Below are 20,811 nucleotides of genomic sequence, written 5' to 3' on the forward strand. Positions count from 1 at the left end.
ACAAACATATAGGGTTGGACACAGTTCCTCTCCCTTGTGGGGCTCACAGTTTCAATCCCCATTTTACAGATGAGATAACTGAGGCAGAAGGAAATGAAGTGATTTGCCCAAGGTCACACAGCAGACAAGTAGTGGAGCAGGGACTAGAACCCATGACCTACCCATGCTCTATCACATCCGAGACCCATGCTCTATCCACTAGACCATGATGCTTCTCCAAGTGGCTTAATTGGTTTACCCACGGCTACACAGCGAACAAGTGCCAGAACTGGGATTAGAAGCCAGATCTTTTGACTGCCAGGATCCTGTTCTTTCCACTAGGCCATTGGTGCTGCTCTCCTTTGGTTTTGTCATTATGCTTGGCATATAGTTTATGCTCCCAATACACAGTAATGATAACATAGTCATTATTTCTCTTTTTTTTCCTCAGAGGGACACCTACAGCAAGTAAAATCAGACTTGCCTTTATCATTATGCTTAAAGAAAATTGAGTCAGGAGGGAGTTAAAGCAATTTTTCACTCATCATCATCAACGGTGTTTATTGAGCACTGTGTGTAGAGCACTGAACTAAGCACTTATTCACTCCAGACCCTTTGAGGCTTTCTCTTCTCTCTCCAGTGCCCACCATTTTTGAGCTAGTTCACTGTTCATTAGTTTTTTTTTTTTTAGCAGAAGATGAACGAGGTCAAACGGAGAGTGAAAATACCAGTCCATCTGGCTACCTGATAGTCCCTGTTTTGGTTAATGGTGTGGTGACTGGGGAGAAGGTTGAAAATACTGTCCAACGTGAAGCTTTCGAATTACCTGTGGATTTCAGTTACCCATCATATCACACTCCCACTATTTCTGGGTCAGCTTCCAAACAGTTCCACTGGATGGAAGCCCCATTCTTGCTACCAGCTGGGATATATGTTATTTTCCCAACTGCTTAGTCCAGTGCTCAGCGTACAGTGAGCGTGCAATAAATACCATTGATCCATTAAAATGTAGGAAAATCTAGGGCAGTTTATAACTAAGGACTGTATTTGGACCATGAACAACCTGAGGGCTACTTAGTCCTTCCATATTGTGCTATTTACTGAAACATTGCTAGTTTGGACTTTTGAACTTTTAATTTATAGTTGTTCCTTTTTCACTCTTATGACTCTCTTCCCCTAGGCCTTGCTACTCCTTGGGGAAGCAGTCTGGCCTAGGGGAAGCAGTCTGGCCTAGGGAAAGAACACAGGCCTAGGTGTTAGGGGAACAGGATTCTAATCTTGGCTCTTCCACCTGTCTGTTTTGTGACACTGGGCAAGTCATATAACTTTTCTGTGACTCAGGTTCCCTCAATAACAAAATGGGGATTCAATCCCTGTTCTCCCTCCTACTTAGACTGTGAGTGCCATGTGGGAAATGATTATAATGATGGTATTTGGTAAGGGCTTATTATGTGCACTTACCATGTTTTAAGCAGTGGGGGAGATACAAAGTTAGGAGGTTTGACGCAATCCCTGTCCCACGTGAGGCTCACAATCTTCACCCCAGTTTTACAGATCAGGTAAATGAGGCACCGAGAAGTAAGATGATTTGCCTAAGGTCACCCAGCGGACAAGCAGCAGATACCTGATTATCTTGTAATTACCCCAGCGCTTAGTACAGTGAGTATTTATCAAATACTACAGTTCTTCTTATTATTCACCCATTGAGACTGTGAGCTCCTTTGGGGACAGGGTCAAGGATCTGAACTGTTTATCTTGAATTTGCCTCAGTGCTCGGCACATAGAAAGTGATTAATAACAATAATAATTATTGTAGTTATTAAGTGCTTACTATGTGCCAAGCACTGTTCTAAGCACAGGGTAGATACAAGTTAATCAGATTGGACACAGTCCCTGTCCCACATGGGCCTCACAGTCTTAATCCCCATTTTGCAGATGAGGTTACTGAGGCCCAGAAAAATTAAGTGACCTGCCCAAGGTCACACAGGAGATATGGGGCAGAGCTAGTATTAGAATCCAGGTCCTTCTAACTTGCAGGCCCATGTTCTATTCACTAGACCATGTTGTTCCCCTATGTTATTGAGGAATACCACAACCATTTCCATGAATAATTGTTACTTGGCCATCACTTGCATTTTGACCAAAGGGGTCCAGGGTTAGCAAGAGATGCCAATTGAGGGTTAACGCATCATTCATTGACCTAATAATAATAATTAATAATGATTATGGCATTTGTTAAGTGCCAGGCACTGTACTAAGCACTGAGTGGGTAAAAACAAATTGGATTGGAAACAGTCTGTGTCCCATGTGGGGCTCACAGTCTCGTCCCCATTTTACAGATGAGGTAACTGAGGCCCGGAGAAGTGCAGTGACTTTCCCAAGGCCCCACAGCTGATAAGTGGCAGAGCCGGGATTAGAACCCATGACCTTCTGAATCCCAGGCCCGGGCTCTAGCCACTAGACCGCACTGCTTCTTATCAGACAGAGCCAACTGACCTGGAGAAAAAGGGGATTGTTGGATTTCACAGGCCACTCCCTTAAAATAGAGGCTGCAAGAACATGAGCACTTCCCGTCCACCAGCATCACCGTCCCGCCATTTTGGCACGGTTGGCATTTGCACACGTTGAATTCGATGATGTAGTCTTCGATAGATCTTTCCAAGTTTTTCTTCCTTATTTGGGCATCTTTCATTTTCACTGGAACCAGATTGTATATGGGTGATGGCTGTGAATGAGACAAGAAATTTCATTCATTCATTCAGTCCTATGTATTGAGCACTTTCCATGTGTAAAGCACTGCACTAAGCTCTTGGGAGTCTAAACTAGAACAATAAACAGACATATTCCCTAGCCACAAACAGCTCACAAAATAAAGAAGCAGTGTGGCCTCTTGGAAAGAGCATGGCCCTGGGCGTCAGAAGGGCCTGGGTTCTGATGCCGGCTCTCCCACTTGTGTGGCCAAGTGATCCTGGGTAAGTCACTTCACTTTTCAGCTCTTCGTTTCCCTCATCTGTAAAATGGGGATTAAGATTGTGTGCCCACGTGGGACAGGGACTATATTCAACCTGATTAGCTTGTATCTACGACATATCCTAGTAATAATAGTAATGATGATGATGATGGTATTTGTTAAGTGCTTACTATGTGCCAATGACTGTTCTAAGCACTGGGATAGATACAAGGTAATCAGATTGTCCCATGTGGGGCTCACAGTCTTAACCCCCATTTTACAGATGAGGTAACTGAGGCACAGAGAAGTTAAATGACTTGCCCAAGGTCACACAGCAGACAAGTGGTGGAGCTGGGTTTAGAAGCCATGACCTCTGACCCCCAATCCCGGGCTCTTTCCATTAAGCCACGCTACTTCTCTGGTACAGTGCCTAAGCAGTTAAAAAATGCTATTTTTTAAAAAAATCAGTGCTTACAGTTTCATACCCAGTGTAGCTGGGACACCTCCTTTCTTGGAGATTTTCAGGGTCCCCCTCTCCCCTCCAACTCACTTTCTGTGGAATGAGCTAGGTTCCTGTCTTCCTAGGAGCAAGATATCTGGGACCTGTTCCCACCCTATGACTCCATCATCTTCTCGTATATCTCATCTGGTGGAACTCTGACCACACTTTAACTTTCTAGATTAATAATTTCCTTCCTGTGCTTTTTACTCTTCGCATATTTCATTTGCCGATAAATTGGGATGTTGCTGAAGACGCCTATCGTGCAAAGATATTGCTTACACTGGTCACCAGTGATAGCTAAGGAAGGAAACATTTAGTTACTTAGACTGCGAGCCCTATGTGGGACAGGGATTCTGTCTAAACTGATGAATTTGTATCTATCCCAGCAATTGAGAAGGAGGCCTTCCCAAACTAAGCTCCCCTTTTCCTTGGCTTCTCCTCCCCTCCCCATCGCCCTGACTCCCTCCCCGCTCCCCACCCCACAGCACTTATGTATATATGTACATATCTATTTTCTATTTATTTTATTAATGATATGTATATACGTATAATTCTATTCATTTGTACTGATGCTATTGATGCCTGTTTACTTGTTTTGATGACTGTCTACAGCCTTCCAGACTGTGAGCCCATTGTTAGGTAGGGATTGTCTCTGTTGCTACCTGCATATATGTATATGTGTTTGTACATATTTATTACCCTATTTATTTATTTATTTTACTTGTACATATCTATTCTATTTATTTTATTTTGTTAGTATGTTTGGTTTTGTTCTCTGTCTCCCCCTTTTAGACTGTGAGCCCACTGTTGGGTAGGGACTGTCTCTATATGTTGCCAACTTGTACTTCCCAAGCGCTTAGTACAGTGCTCTGCACACAGTAAGTGCTCAATAAATACGACTGATTGATTGATTGATTGTTGCTGAACTGTACTTTCCAAGCACTTAGTACAGTGCACTGCACAAAGTAAGCACTCAATAAATACGATTGAATTAATGAATTAATGACACAATATAAGTGCCTAGCAAATACCATAATTTTAATTGTAAATCTTGATCAAAATTGAGTGGATTCTTCTCCTCCTCTTCCCCTTCCTCCTCTTCAATCAATAACTCAATAGCACTTATTGAGCTCTTACTATTCATTCAATCGTATTTATTGAGCACTTACTGTGTGTAGAACACTGTACTAAGCACTTGGAAAGTACAATTCAGCAACAAATAAGAGACAATGCAGAGCACTGTACTAAGCACTTGGGAGAATACAACAGAATTAACAGACATGGTCCGTTCTCTTAACAAGCTTACTGAAATAAGATACTATTTGCATTATGACTTTGCCCAGCCCACGGTAACATTTCAAATACTAAATTTAGCTTAATTGAATAGCATTCACTTAATGCAGAAGGAAAGTAAATATAAGCAACAGTAAGAAGCCTATATTGTCATAGGCACTAATGAGAGTAGGGCATTCAGGTGATTGCATGAAAACTCACACATCTTCATTTTCTCCACCGCAGAAACAGGTTGTATGTATGCATCATCCATTTCATCTGGAGAAGCAGTGTGGCTTAGTGGAAAGAGCAGGGAGTCAGAGGTCATGGGTTCTAATCCTGACTCTGCCACTTGTCAGCTGTGTGACTTTGGGCAAGTCACTTTAACCCAAAGTCTAAGTGTAACTGTGTAACTGAGACAGTGTAACTGAGACAGAAATTCTGTGTCTCAGTTACCTCATCTGTAAAATGGGGATTAAGACTGGGAGCCCCAACGGGGACAACCTGATAACCTTGTATCTATCCCGGTGGTTAGAACAGTGCTTGGCACATAGTAAGCACTTAACAAATACCATCGTTATTATTATTGCAGGTACTCAAGAAACTCACTGCTCTTCCAAATATCCCCAAATGTTCTTCAAATATTTCACAAGATTCAGCTGAGCCAGAAAGCTGATCTTAGTTATACCACAATCTAGATTTTGGGGAGTGGAATAATTAACTGAACATCCAGTATAGTGCTCTGCACATAGTAAGTGCCCAGTAGAGTATGTTGTACATAGTAGGCATCCAGTACAGTGCACTACACCCAGTATGAACCCAATACAGTGCTCTACACAGAGCAAGCATCAAAAAATATCATTCATATCTTTCTTAGACCATCTCCAAGGAGAGGTTTAAGTTCAACCTGAAGGAGTAGCTCAACTTGGAAACAATGTCACCTTCAAACTATAACTTTTGGAATGGCAATGTTAGAATTTTTCTTTAGGATTGGATTGATTAAAATGATGCCCTGTTGAATTCCTATGGAATATCAATATTGTGTGCTGAGGGTGTGACATCTTCTGGCCCAAATGGCTTGAAGCTTTTTCTGCTACAAACCAAGCAACAGGATTGCATTACCCAACAGTTATCTTTACTTGTGCGGAGGAAATAATTTATATTCCAGTGACCAGTTGGGCATCAAAACGATATACAGTTGCTGGGGTTCTCTGGAGTATCAGCAAAATCATTCATAACTTCCTCTTTCGGAAGCAGAAAGGACAGGGCCAAAGAAACCACGGCACAGGGTTGCAGAAAAATGGAAAAAATGAACTCTGGTTAAAATGTGTAAGCAACATTGAGAGAGATTGAGATAGAGGGGGTTCATAAGGAGCAGATGCGACAAAAAGGCCACCCAGAAGAAAGGATGGTTATTATCCTACTCTGGTATTACTTCTAGATTGTAGGCTTGTTGTGGGCAGGGAATGTGTCTACCAACTCAGATCGTTCTCTCCCAAGTGCTTAGTACAGTGCTCCACACCCAGTAAGTGTTCAATAAATTCCATTGATTGATTGATTGATCCCCAGTTCAGAAAAACTCAACTTGTGACTTCCATGAGGAGGAGAGTTCTTAAATGCGTCTTCCTGAATCTCCACATGAAGGGAGGGTGGGGACCGATGACTTGGCTGGAAAAGCTTTTGAGATTTCCTAAAGCTCTGACGGAAAGATCATTGTGGGCAGGAAAAATATCTGTTTAGTGCTAACTTGTACTCTCCCAAGCGCTTAGTACAGTGCTCTGCACACAGTAAGCGCTCAATAAATATGACTGATTGATTGATTTTGGAGGAGATGTGATTTTAATAAGGCTTTGAAGGAAGGGGGAGTGGAGGTCTGTCACATACTTTATTATTACTATTATTATTATTATGGTATTTGTTAAGCATTTACTATGTGCCAGGAAGTGTTCTAAGCGCTGGGGTAGACACAAGGTGATCAGGTTGTCCCACGTGGGGCTCACAATCTTAATCCCCATTTGACAGATGAGGTAACTGAGGCACAGAGAAGTGAAGTGACTTGCCCAAAGTCACACAGCAGACAAGTGGCAGAGGCGGGATTAGAACCCATGACCTCTGACTCCTAAGCCCTGGCTCTTTCCACTAAGCCACAGTACTTTTCAGAATACATATGAAGCAGGGAGAGAGTTCCAGGCCAGAGGAGGATATGGGCAAAGTGTCCAGCATTGAGATTGACGAACTCAGGGCATAGTGAGTCGATAGGCATTAGAGGAGTGAAGTGAACTGGCAGGGCTGTAGTAGGAAATCGGTGAACTAAGATAGGAGGGGACAAGAAAGAGCCAGGGCTTTTGGAGTCAGAGGTCATGGGTTCAAGTCCCGTCTCTGCCACTTGTCAGCTGTGTGACTTTGGGCAAGTCATAACTTCTCTGGGCCTCAGTTACCTCATCTGTAAAATGGGGATTAAGACTGTGAGCCCCACGTGGGACAACCTGATCACCTTGTATCCCCCCAGAGTTTAGAACAGTGCTTCGCACCTAGTAAGTGCTTAACAAATGCCATTATTATTATTATTATTATTTATAGGATTGATTATTCATTATTCATTCATAACCTCCTCACTGTACCTCATTCTCACCTGTCCCGGCGTCGACCCCCGGCCCACATCCTTCCCCTGGCCTGAAATGCCCTCCCTCCACACATCTGCCAAACTAGCTCTCTTCCTCCCTTCAAAGCCCTACTGAGAGCTCACCTCCACCAGGAGGCCTTCCCAGACTGAATCCCCTTTTTCCTCTCCTCCTCCCCATCCCCCGCCCTACCTCCTTCACCTCTCTACAGCACTTGTACATATTTGTATAGATTTATTACTCTATTTTACTTGTACATATTTACTATTCTATTTTTGTTAATCAATCAATCAATCAATCGTATTTATTGAGCGCTTACTGTGTGCAGAGCACTGTACTAAGCTCTTGGGAAGTACAAGTTGGCAACATATAGAGACAGTCCCTACCCAACAGTGGGATATGCATATAGCTTTAATTCTATTTGTTCTGACAATTTTGACACCTGTCTACATGTTTTGTTTTGTTGTCCGTCTCCCCCTTCTAGACTGTGAGCCTTTTGTTGGGTAGGGACCGTCTCTATAGGTTGCCAACTTGTACTTCCCAAGTGCTTAGTACAGTGCTCTACACACAGTAAGCGCTCAATAAATTCGATTGAATGAATGAAGAAATGAATGAATGAATAGGAGTTGGGTTTGTCACCAAGGGTAAGCTCTAGCCTCAGCTCGGAGATAGCGTTCCTCACCGTCCGGTGGATGAGAACAGGTGCATCCCGGAGGGAGGCTGCCCAGTCTACAAAGTAACTGGCATCCACCGCCGTAGCTCCACTCGTCAGCTTTTCTCTCAGTTTGGCGGCTTGCTCTACGGTTCCTCCTTCTATCATCACTATGACATCGTCTATAACATTCTTATGGTTGGTTTCCCCTGCAGAGGGAGTGAAAAGAAACATGGAGAGTTAATAATGATAATAATAGGTGTGTTATTTGTTAAGCCTTTACTCTGTGTCAGGCACTGTACTAAGCTCTGGGGTCGTTACGAGCAAATCAGTTTGGAGACAGGGACACAGTCCCTGTCCCACATGGGGCTCACAATCTTAATCCCCATTTTACAGATGAGGAACCTGAGGCACAGAGAAGTGAAGTGACTTTCCCAAGGTCACACAGCAGACAAGTGGTGGCGCCGGGATTAGAATCCAGGTCCTTCTGACTCCCAGGCCCTTACTCTTTCCAATAAGCCATACTGTTTCTCTTAAAAAAAGTTGCAAATTAATAACTGTAATGGGTGTTAAGTAAACTCCCTCTAGATCATAAGCTCACTGTGGGCAGGGAATGTGTCTGTTTATTGTTATACCATAATCTGTTATACCGTTATACTGTTATACCGTAATTAGAAGAGAAGCAGCGTGGCTGAGTGGAAAGAAAACAGGCTTTGGAGTCAGAGGTCATGGATTCAAATTCTGGCTCTGCCAATTGTCAGCTGTGTGACCTTGGGCAAGTCACTTAACTTCTCTGTGCCTCAGTTCCCTCATCTGTAAAATGGGAGTTAAGACTGTGAGCCCTCCGTAGGACAACCTGATCATCTTGCAACCTCCCCAGTGCTTAGAACAGTGCTTTGCACATAGTAAGTGCTTAATAAATGCCATTATTATTATTATTATTAATCTCTGAACTGTTTAATACAGTGCTTTGCACACTGTAAGCGCTCAGTAAATAAGATTGAATGATTAATACTATGTACCAGGTGCTGAGAAGCAGTGTGGCCTAGTAGATAGAACGGTGGCCTGGGAGTTGGAAGGATCTGGGTTCTAATCCTGGCTCTGCCACTTGTCTGCTATGTGACCTTGGGCAAGTCACTTAAACTCTCTGTGACTCAGTTATCTCATTTATAAAATGAGTATTAAGACTGTGAGCCTCATGTGGGGCTCTTTTTTTGTCTGTCTCCCCCTTCTAGACTGTGAGCTCGTTGTTGGGTAGGGACCATCTCTCTATATGTTGTCGATTTGTACTTCCTAAGCGCTTAGTACACTGTTCTGCACCCAGTAAGTGCTCAATAAATATGATTGAATGAATGTGGGTCATGGACTGTTTCCCACCTGACAGAAAGTCTTAATCCCCATTTTTATAGATGAGGGAACTGAGGCACAGAGAAATTACTTGCCCAAGGTCACACAGCAGACAAGTGGTGGAACTGGGGTTAGCACCCATGTCCTTCGGACTCCCAGGGCCATGATCTATCCACTAGGCCACTCTGCTTGTTTAAAGACTCAGCCCAACTGGTGTTGGCCTAGATCATCATCAGTGGTATCTATTGAGTGTTCCTTGTGTACAGAGCACTGTACTAAGCACTCAGGAAAGTACAATACAACAGAGTTGGTAGACACATTCTCTGCCCACAACGAGCTTCCAATCTACATCTCCCATCACCTACTTGATGTTCATCTCATTTGCTCCTTTGGAAGGATCAGAGGATTTCATAATCTAACACTCCACTGTCCATCATCATCGTCATCAGCAGCATCATGGTATTTGTTAAGCTCTTACTACGTGCCAAGCACTGTATTAAGCACTGGAATAGATACAAAATCCTACTCTAAGTAGGAGGGAGAACAGGTATTGAATGCCCATTTTGTAGATGATGGAACGGAGGGACAGAGAAGTTAGGTGACTCGCCCAGTACCTACTTATAATAGGTAAGTGGCAGAGCCAGGATTAGGACACAGGTCGTTCTGACTTCCAAGCCTATGCGCTTTCCACTGGGTGACATTCCTCTACATTAGGAAACATTTGTTTTGTCGTCTGTCTCCCCCTTCTAGCCTGTGAGCCCATTGTTGCGTAGGGACCGTCCCTAAATGTTGCCGATTTGTACTTCCCAAGCGCTTAGTACAGTGCTCTGCACACAGTTAGCACTCAAAAAATATGATTGAATGAATTAGGAAAACTATATTGCTTTTACCTAAGTGCAGCTCTCAAATCCTCTTAGGAATACAGAAAAAGAGGTGAATTCTACTGGTTGTAGTCCTACTGTTCATTAGGAGCTTACTCTGTGCAGAGCACTGTAAAAAGTGTTGGGAAAAAATGCACAGGTTAGAGTTAGACATAGTCCCCATCCCTGTTCACAATCTAAGAATAAGGTGGGGAAAAGTCTCGGGACAGAGACAGTAGAACATATGAAATAAAGTAAATACAAAGTAGCACATAAGACAACATAATAATAATAATGATAACATTTATTAAGTGCTTACTATGTGCAAAGCACTGTTCTAAGCACTGGGGAGGTTAACAAGGTGATCAGGTTGTCCCCCGGGGGGCTCACAGTCTTCATCCCCATTTTACAGATGAGGTAACTGAGGCCCAGAGAAGTTAAGTGACTTGTCCAAAGTCACACAGCTGATAAGTGGTGGAGCCCGGGATTTGAACCCATGACCTCTGACTCCAAAGCCCGGGCTCTTTCCACTAAGCCACGCTGCTTGAGCCCCTCAAGTCTGGTAGTACAGGGGATTTGAGCTGGAATGATAATAATAATAATAATAATAATAATAATAATAATAATAATAATGGTATTTGTTAAGTGCTTACTATGTGCCAGGCACTGTACTAAGCACTGGGGTGGATTAAAGCAAATGTGGTTGGACACAGTTCCTGTCCCACATGGCACTCACACTCTCAATAACCATTTTACAGATGAGATAACTGAGGCCCAGGAAAGTGAAGGGACTTTACCAAGGTCACATAGCAATTGTGGCAGAGCCAGAATTAGAACTCATGCTCTTCTGACTCCAGTCCCATTCTCTAGCCACTGTGCCATGGAACTGCCTCATCAGGTCACTGAGAGCCCACTCAAAGCAGAAGCTTCCCAGAGTTTTAAGTTTGTAGAGGCCCGGGGCTACCACCGCTTTTTAGCTTGTTGTGGCCAGGGAATTATTATTATTATCATTATGGTACTTATTAAGTGCTTACTATGTGGCACACACCATTCTAAGCTGGGATAGATACAAGTTAATCAAGATGGACACAGTCCCTGTCCCACATGGAGCTCACACTCTTATCCCCATTTCACAGATGAGGGAACTAAGTGACTTCCCCAAGGTCACACAGCAGACATGTGGAGGAGCCAGGATTAGAACCCAGGGCCTTCCTACTCCCAGGCCTGTGTTCTATCCAATAAGCAGTGCTGCCTGTAGGAATGTGTCTACCAACTCTGTTATACTGTATTCTCCCAAGTGATTAGTACAGTGCTCTGCACACAATAAGGACTCAATGAATACCATTGATTGATTGATTGATTGATTAAGTCCCTGAGGTCATGCATGGCCAGAGCCTTTCAAGTGGGGCCCCAGTTAGTGGGAAGCAGTGTGGGCTAGTGGCTAGAACACAGGCCTGGAAGTCAGAAATACCTGTGTTCAAATCCTACTGGGTGCTGCTGTGTGACCTTGGGCAAGTCATTTAACTTCTCAGTGCCTCAGTTACCTCATCCATAAAATGGGAATTAAGACTGTGAGCCCCATATGGGACAAGGACTGTGTCCAACCTGATTAGCTTGTATCTATCCCAGTGCTTAGAACAGTGCTTGACACAATAAGTGCTTAACAAATATCATCAGTGACTCATGGGGGCTTCTGATTAGCTGTATCTAAGTGCTTAAAACAGTGCTTGACACAGTAAGCGCTTAACGAATATCATCATCATCATCATCAATCGTATTTATTGAGCGCTTACTGTGTGCAGAGCACTGTACTAAGCTCTTGGGAAGTACAAATTGGCAACATATAGAGACAGTCCCTACCCAACAGTGGGCTCACAGTCTAAAAGGGGGAGACAGAGAACAAAACCAAACATACTAACAAAATAAAATAGAATAGATATGTACAAGTAAAATAAATAAATGAATAAATAGAGTAATAAATATGTACAAACATATATACAGGTGCTGTGGGGAAGGGAAGGAGGTAAGATTGAGGGGATGGAGAGGGGGACGAGGGGGAGAGGAAGGAAGGGGCTCAGTATGGGAAGGCCTCCTGGAGGAGGTGAGCTCTCAGTAGGGCCTTGAAGGGAGGAAGAGAGCTAACTTGGCGGATGGGCAGAGAGAGGGCATTCCAGGCCCGGGAGATGACATGGGCCGGGGGTCGATGGCGGGACAGGCGACAACGAGGTACGGTGAGGAGATTAGCGGCAGAGGAGCGGAGGGTACGGGCTGGGCTGGAGAAGGAGAGAAGGGAGGTGAGGTAGGAGGGGGCGAGGTGATGGACAGCCTTGAAGCCCAGGGTGAGGAGTTTCTGCCTGATGCGCAGATTGAGTGGTAGCCACTGGAGATTATTGAGGAGGGGAGTAATATGCCCCGAGCGTTTCTGGACAAAGATAATCTGGGCAGCAGCATGAAGAATGGATTGAAATGGAGAGAGACACGAGGATGGGAGATCAGAGAGAAGGCTGATGCAGTAGTCCAGACAGGATAGAATGAGAGATTGAATGAGCAGGTTAGCGGTATGGATGGAGAGGAAAGGGCGGATCTTGGCAATGTTGCGGAGACATTGCGGAGAATGTTGCGGAGAATATCATCAGTTACTCTTGGGGGCTTCTCAATTAAACACGATGTGATTAACTGCTCACTTAATTCAAAAAGGCGACCACTGGGGCTCACTGATATATATATATATATATATTATGGTCTGGGAAATCTTTTTTAAAATCTCTTTAGCTGTTTTTCCAGCTTGTCATCTTGATGATTCAACTCTCTGCTTCCCAGCTTATACAGCACTTAGAACTGTACTTTGCACATAGTAAGCACTTAATAAATGCCATCATTATTATTATTATATCTGATGGACTGCTTCCAGTCTTCACCAGCAGGCCGGAAAGCGACTGAACTTTTCTACCCACAGTCCCCTGAGGGTCTCCTCCAGTGGTCCCGGGAACAGCAGAGAAGGATTTTCTTCGGGTGAAGTTGTTCAAAAATGAGAGTGCTTTCTTACAATCCACACCTTTCCCCTTTGGAAACCTGAATTCTCCTCTGCTTCTGACTAGAGTCGGCACTTGATTCATCATAGACCATTTCTCTAACCAGGCGTAAGACTCATCTTGAGTCTCTTTTACCCCATTGCCGTATCTGTCGGGTCTAGCTGGAAGATTCTGGGCTGGGTTCAAGTCTTCTCTCTGTCATTGGCTTGTTAAGAGACCTTGAGCAAGTCACTTCATTTCTCTGTTTCTCAATTTCCTCTTCTGTAAAATGGTTATAACAACCTCCTGCCCCTCCCTTTATCTCAGGGATAACGCATGGATAAATGAGAGAATGGATGTGACAGCACTTAGGAAAACAGAAGTGTTTCTAAAATCTCTAGTTTTTTCTTCTTTTCCCCACCACTCTTAATGTCTCCCTATTTCCCTTCCTGTTGTCTCTTCTTGAAAGATGTCCTCTTCCCTCTCCCCTTTCAACAGATCAATCATCAATGGTATTTACTGAGCACTTACTATGCTTTGCGCATGGTAAGTGCTCAATAAATATAATGAATGAGTGAATGTGCAGAGCCCCGTACTAAACACATGGAAGAGTACAATGGTGACCCAGTGCTCTTTTCCTCACTGGAGGAGGGATCGAGTCTGTGGATTCTGGTTGAGAATCCACTTTGGAGCACTCTGGTTGAGATGTTGCACTTTAAGCTGATCTAGAACCTGATTCGGGTGCCTCTTTTAAACCAATGGGAGAGATGACAAACACATTGAACTGAAGATGAGGATCTGTAAACTCAGTGAATGGCCTGATACTGATTAATGCAAGGGTGCACGAGGGCAAGGATAGACTATGAGGATTTTAGTCTTTTAGACTGTGAGCCCACTGTTGGGTAGGGACTGTCTCTATATGTTGCCAACTTGTACTTCCCAAGCGCTTAGTACAGTGCTCTGCACACAGTAAGTGCTCAATAAATACGATTGATTGATTGATTGATGACGTTGGAGAAAGTCTTCTCAAAGTGGCTCGGCACCACATTCTCCTGTCCTTCTCCCGGGCCAACCTCGTTGAGGCCTCCTCCCTCAAACGCTGCTCCTCCTCCCATCACCACTATCTCCCATCCACATTTGTACTGTCTGAGGATGGAAATGGGATGGTGGGAATGGGGGGTGCCAGAAAGGTGGGGGTCATGGGCATTTGGACATCTGCTGGGCATCACCTGGACCAGCCAGAATTAGGGGGCCTCGGTAGAGCTGGGCCTAATGGGTTCTAATCCATTTCACTACTTGACTGCTGTGTTACCTTGGGCAAGTCACTTAATTTCTCCGAGCCTCAGTTACCTCATCTGTAAAAAAAATGGGGATTAAGAGTGTGAACCCTACATGGGACAGGGACAGTGTCCAATTTGTTTAACTTGTATCTACTCCAGCGCTTAGAACAGTGCTTGGCACATAGTAAGCACCTAACAAGTACCACAATTATTAGTAACTTCCAGCTTTTCAGTCCTTTGCCCCGGGGCTAGACTGATCAATCAACTGTATTTATTGAGCACTTACTGTCTGCACAGCACTGTAAAAAGCACTTGAGAGAGTACAATAGAACAATATAACAGACAAATTACCTCCCCACAGCGAGCTTACAGTTTAGAGAGCTCTGCTCTGCACACAGTAAGCGCTCAATAAATACAATTGAATGAATGGAGAGGGAGACAGACAATAATAGAAATAAATTACGGATATGTACATAAGAGCCATGAAGCTGAGGAGGGGGTGGTGAATAAAAGGAGGAAAACAGGGTGATGCAGAAGGGAGTGGGAGAAAAGGAAATGAGGGCTTAGTCAGGGAAGGCATCTTGGAGGAAATGTGCCTTCAAAAAGGCTTTTAAGGTGGGGGGAATAATTACCTTTAGGATAAGAAGAGGGAGGGTGCTCTAGGCCAGAGGCAGGATGTGGGCGAGAGGTCAGAGGCTAGATAGACAAAACTGAGGTATGGTGAGAAGACTGGCATTAGAGGAGGGAAGTACGTGGACTGAGTTGTAATAGGAAAGCAGTGAGGTTAGATATGAGGTTAGCTTCTTGTGCTAACCAAGGAAGTTTATTTGGTGAATTAAATACCTGACCAGGGTCCTGTCTGTTTGAGCTCCTGTGGGAGGGGACACAGGCAGTGTAGTATGTTGGCTTCTAGCTCCTGGACATCCTTCCTGCATCATGCCTATGGAAACTTGGGATCCAGGTGCTTATCTTTAGCTCTGTGTCTTAGGAAAACAGGTGGTGTGGTCACCTGCTTCCAATCCTCCTCCTCCTCCAGGGCCATAGCAGGGACTGGAGGCTCCTTCTTTCCCCTCATTCACTCATTCATTCAATCATTTATTGAGCACTTACTGTGTGCAAATTACTGTACCAAGCACCTGTATCCACTGTCTCCTGGAGAAAAAGAAGACCACAGGGCTCAGCTCTACCAGCAAACAGCTTGGCTTAGTGCATAGAGCACAGTCCTGGGAGTCAGAAGGATCAGGGTTCTAATCCTGGCTCCACCACTTGTCTGCTGCATGACCTTGGACAAGTCACTTCACTTTTCTAGACTGTGAGCCCACTGTTGGGTAGGGACTGTCTCTATATGTTGCCAACTTGTACTTCCCAAGCGCTTAGTACCGTGCTCTGCACACAGTAAGCGCTCAATAAATACGATTGAATGATTGATTGATTGATTCTCTGTGCCTCAGTTATCTCATCCGGAAATGGGGATTGAGACTGTGAGCCCTATGTGAGACAGGACGGTGTCTGACCCATTTGCCTTGTGTCTACTCCAGTACTTAGAACAGTGTTTGGCACATAGTAAGTGCTTCACAAATGTTACCTTGGAGTCCTAGGCAAGACATTTCCCCTCCGGGAATCCCCATTTTCCTACACTTCCTACCCCATGGACAAATCGGGACTGTGACTGTGAGCCCGTTGTTGGGTAGGGACCATCTCTATATGTTGCCAATTTGTACTTCTCAAGTGCTTAGTACAGTTCTCTGCATACAGCAAGTGTTCAGTAAATACAATTGAATGAATGAATGAATGAATGAATGAATGAATGGGAAGGATGACAGATTGGGCCATGTTTATCAAACAGTCTTAGACCTCCCCTCAAGGAGGCCTCACTTTACATCAAATAAAGAGCAAATGTTCACTTACCGGCCTGTTTCACGGTTATCTGGGAGCACCGAGCACTTGTAATTTCTGGTTTGATCTCTATGTCTGACAACTGTAAAGTCATATCAAAATTATACCCAAGGCATCGCTGCACATCGTTGGCTTCAAAACCTGAAATAGAATGAATCGGATCCACTCTGAGTTCATAGAAATCTTACTACTGGATTAAAAAGAATGAGGAGTTTGATTTTTTTGAAAACTGTCAAAATTTGCTATCAAAGAGCAGCTGTTTTCCCTCTCTGTTGCCACCTGTAGCCATTCAGGCCCAAAGTTTGACCAACTTTGGTTTGCGTCAGTGTGACATCTTTAGAAGATTCCTAGTGAATGCTTAGCAATTGTCCTTTCTCTCCTCTCCCTTTATTCCGAAGAGGGTTATCTCAGAGACAACCATCACAGGACAATAATAATAATAACAATGATAATTATGGCATTTGTTAAGAACATACTATGTTCCAGGCCCTGTACTAAGCACTGGGGTGGAATCAAGCAAATCCAGTTGGACACAGTCCCTGTCCCACATGGAACTTAAAATCTCAATCCCCATTTTCACAGATGAGGTCACTGAGTTCCAGAGAAGTGAAATGACTTGTTCAAGGTCACACAGCTGACAAGTGGTGGAGCCAGGATTAGAACCCACGACCTGTTCAATTAATCAGTGGTATTTACTAAGCACTTACTAAGTGTAGAGTACGGTACTAAGCACTTTGAGAGAGTAAAGTACAATACAGTTGTTAGACACTCTGATCCTCGGAGACTTCAACATCCACATGGATATCCCTGATGACTCCTCTGCCACCCGCCATCTATCTCTCCTCGACACTGCCAACCTCTTGCTCCACCCCACCTCACCCACTCACCAACTTGGTCATACCCTCGACCTCATCATCTCCTATCGCTGCACTCTGTCCACCCTCACCAACTCTGAAATCCCTCTCTCTGATCATAATCTTTTCACCTGCCTCCTCACTCACACTCCTTTCCCCTGTAAATCCATATTACTCCCTCACAGAGATTTCCACTCTCTTGACCCCATCCATCTTTCTGAGAGCCTCACACCCCACCTCGCCGCCCTCTCCTCTCTACCCAGTCTTGATGATCAGATTTCTGCTCTCAACTCTACCCTTTCTACTCAGCTAGACTCACTCGCTCCCCTTTCCCTTTGCCGCTCTCGTACCACTAACCCACAGCCCTGGATCACTGCCACTGTCTGCCTCCTTCGCTCTTATGCTCGAGCTGCCGAACGCTGCTGGCGAAAGTCTAAACACCATGCCAACCTCGTTCACTTCAAGTTCATTCTTTCCTGCCTTAACTCAGCCCTCTCCTCTGCCAGACAAAACTATTTCTCCTCCCTTATTGACACCCATGCCCATCACCCACGCCAGCTCTTCCGTACATTCAACTCCCTTCTCAGGCCCCCGGTTCCTCCCCCTCCTCCTTCCCTCACCCCCAACGATCTGGCCTCCTACTTCATTAACAAAATTAAATCCATCAGGTCCGATCTCCCCAATGTCACTTCCCCCCCCTTCTCCAACCCCCCGGCTCTCAACACTCTCTGCTACTCTCCCATCCTTCCCAGCAGTATCCTCAGAGGAGCTCTCCTCCCTCCTCTCAAGTGCTACTCCGGCCACCTGTGCTTCAGACCCCATTCCCTCTCATCTCATGAAATCTCTCGCTCCATCCCTTCTCCCCTCCTTAACTTCCATCTTCAAACACTCACTCTCCACTGGTTCCTTCTCCTCTGCCTTCAAACATGCCCATGTCTCTCCCATCCTAAAAAAACCCTCCTTGACCCCACCTCACCTTCTAATTATCACCCCATATCCCTCCTACCATTCCTTTCCAAACTCCTTGAACGAATTGTCTACACGCGCTGCCTCGAATTCCTCAACAACAACTCTCTCCTCGACCCCCTCCATTCTGGCTTCCGTCCCCTACATTCCATGGAAACTGCCCTCTCAAAGGTCACCAATGACCTCCTGCTTGCCAAATCCAACGGCTCATACTCTGTCCTAATCCTCCTCGAACTCTCAGCTGCCTTCGACACTGTGGACCACCCCCTTCTCCTCAACACGCTATCTGACCTTGGCTTCACAGACTCCGTCCTCTCCTGGTTCTCCTCTTATCTCTCTGGTCGTTCATTCTCAGTCTCTTTTGCAGGCTCCTCCTTCCCCTCCCATCCCCTTACTGTGGGGGTTCCCCAAGGTTCAGTGCTTGGTCCCCTTCTGTTCTCAATCTACACGCACTCCCTTGGTGACCTCATTCGCTCCCACGGCTTCAACTATTATCTCTACGCTGATGACACCCAGATCTACATCTCTGCCCCTGCTCTCTCCCCCTCCCTCCAGGCTCGCATCTCCTCCTGTCTTCAGGACATCTCCATCTGGATGTCTGCCCGCCACCTAAAGCTCAACATGTCCAAGACTGAACTCCTTGTCTTCCCTCCTAAACCCAGCCATCTCCCTGACTTTCCCATCTCTGTTGACGGCACTACCATCCTTCCCATCTCACAAGCCCGCAACCTTGGTGTCATCCTCGACTCCGCTCTCTCATTCACCCCTCACATCCAAGCCGTCACCAAAATCTGCCGGTCTCAGCTCCGCAACATTGCCAAGATCCGCCCTTTCCTCTCCATCCAAACCGCTACCCTGCTCGTTCAAGCTCTCATCCTATCCCGTCTGGACTACTGCATCAGCCTTCTCTCTGATCTCCCATCCTCGTGTCTCTCCCCACTTCAATCCATACTTCATGCTGCTGCCCAGATTGTCTTTGTCCAGAAACGCTCTGGGCATATTACTCCCCTCCTCAAAAATCTCCGGTGGCTATCAATCAATCTGCGCATCAGGCAGAAACTCCTCACCCTGGGCTTCAAGGCTGTCCATCACCTCGCCCCCTCCTACCTCACTTCCCTTCTCTCCTTCTACAGCCCACCCTGCACCCTCCGCTCCTCTGCCGCTAATCTCCTCACCATACCTCGTTCTCGCCTGTCCCGCCATCGACCCCCGGCCCACATCATCCCCCGGGCCTGGAATGTCCTCCCTCTGCCCATCCACCAAGCTAGCTCTCTTCCTCCTTTCAAGGCCTACTGAGAGCTCACCTCCTCCAGGAGGCCTTCCCAGACTGAGCCCCTTCCTTCCTCTCCCCCTCATCCCTGTCTCCATCCCCCCATCTTACCTCCTTCCCTTCCCCACAGCACCTGTATATATGTATATATGTTTGTACATATTTACTACTGTATTTATTTATTTACTTATTTTACCTGTACATATCTATTCTATTTATTTTATTTTGTTAGTATGTTTGGTTTTGTTCTCTGTCTCCCCCTTTTAGACTGTGAGCACACTGTTGGGTAGGGACTGTCTTTATATGTTGCCAACTTGTACTTCCCAAGCGCTTAGTACGGTGCTCTGCACACAGTAAGCGCTCAATAAATACGATTGATTGATTGATTGATTGACACAATTCCCCCACCAAGGAGCTTGCCATCTAGTTAGGACCTGTCCCTCATTGACAGGCGACTGACTCACCTGGACATTCCCCAAACTCTCAAAACAACGTCCTCTTGTCCAACTCGATTTGCAACTTATCTGCAAATACCTGCAGACTGAGCCTGAAAATCTGGGGGCTGCTGGGAAAGGAGGATCTAGGAAATCTCTAGTCTAGGGCCAGAGGGGGAAAATCAGTCAGTCAGTCATATTTATTGAGGGCTTATTGTGCGCAGAGCACTGTACTAAGCGCTTGGGAAGTACAAGTCGGCAACATATAGAGACGGTCACTACCCAACAATGGGCTCACAGTCTAGAAGGGGGAGACAGACAACAAAACAAAACATTTAGACAGGTGTCAAAATTGTCAGAACAAATAGAATTATAGCTATATGCACATCATTAACAAAATAAATTGTAAATATGTACAAGCAAAATAGAGTAATAGAGTAGTGGAAAGGGCACAGGACTGGGTGTCCCAAGACCTGTGTTCTAATCCTGACTCCAATACTCATCTGCTGTGTTATCTTGGGCAAATCACTTAACTTCTCTGTGCTTCAGTTTTCTCGTGTGTAAATGTACATATATATATATATATATATGTACAGATTTATTATATATACATACAGGTGCAGAGGGGAAGGGAGGAGGAGAAGATAAGGGGACTCAGTCTGGGAGCTTACTGTGGGCTTACTGTATTACACAGCGCTGTACTCTGCAATACAGTATTGCAATATTGCAGTATTGCAGTATTGCAGTATTGAGGGCTTACTGTGTGCAGAGCACTGTACTAAGCACCTGGTAGAGTACAATAGAACAATAGAACAGACACATTCCATGCCCATAACAAGCGTACATCTAGAGGGGGAGAGTAATATTACTATAAATAAATAGATCACAGATATGTATATAAGTGCTCTGGGCCTGGG

General features: G+C 45.0%; 1 protein-coding gene across 1 annotated transcript in view; it reads right to left on the reverse strand.

Moving 5' to 3' along the window:
- Positions 1–20,811, reverse strand: part of C9 (complement C9) — a 70,503-nt gene that overhangs the window by 6,427 nt on the left and 43,265 nt on the right. The window contains exons 8-10 of the mRNA XM_038743300.1: positions 16,383–16,511; positions 8,007–8,185; positions 2,476–2,704 (exon numbers count right to left, since the gene is read on the reverse strand). Of these exons, the coding sequence (XP_038599228.1) occupies positions 2,476–2,704; positions 8,007–8,185; positions 16,383–16,511 (537 nt within the window). The remainder of the gene's footprint in view (positions 1–2,475; positions 2,705–8,006; positions 8,186–16,382; positions 16,512–20,811) is intronic.

Source organism: Tachyglossus aculeatus, chromosome 3, assembly GCF_015852505.1.
Source record: "Tachyglossus aculeatus isolate mTacAcu1 chromosome 3, mTacAcu1.pri, whole genome shotgun sequence".
Classification (NCBI taxonomy): Eukaryota; Metazoa; Chordata; class Mammalia; order Monotremata; family Tachyglossidae; genus Tachyglossus; species Tachyglossus aculeatus.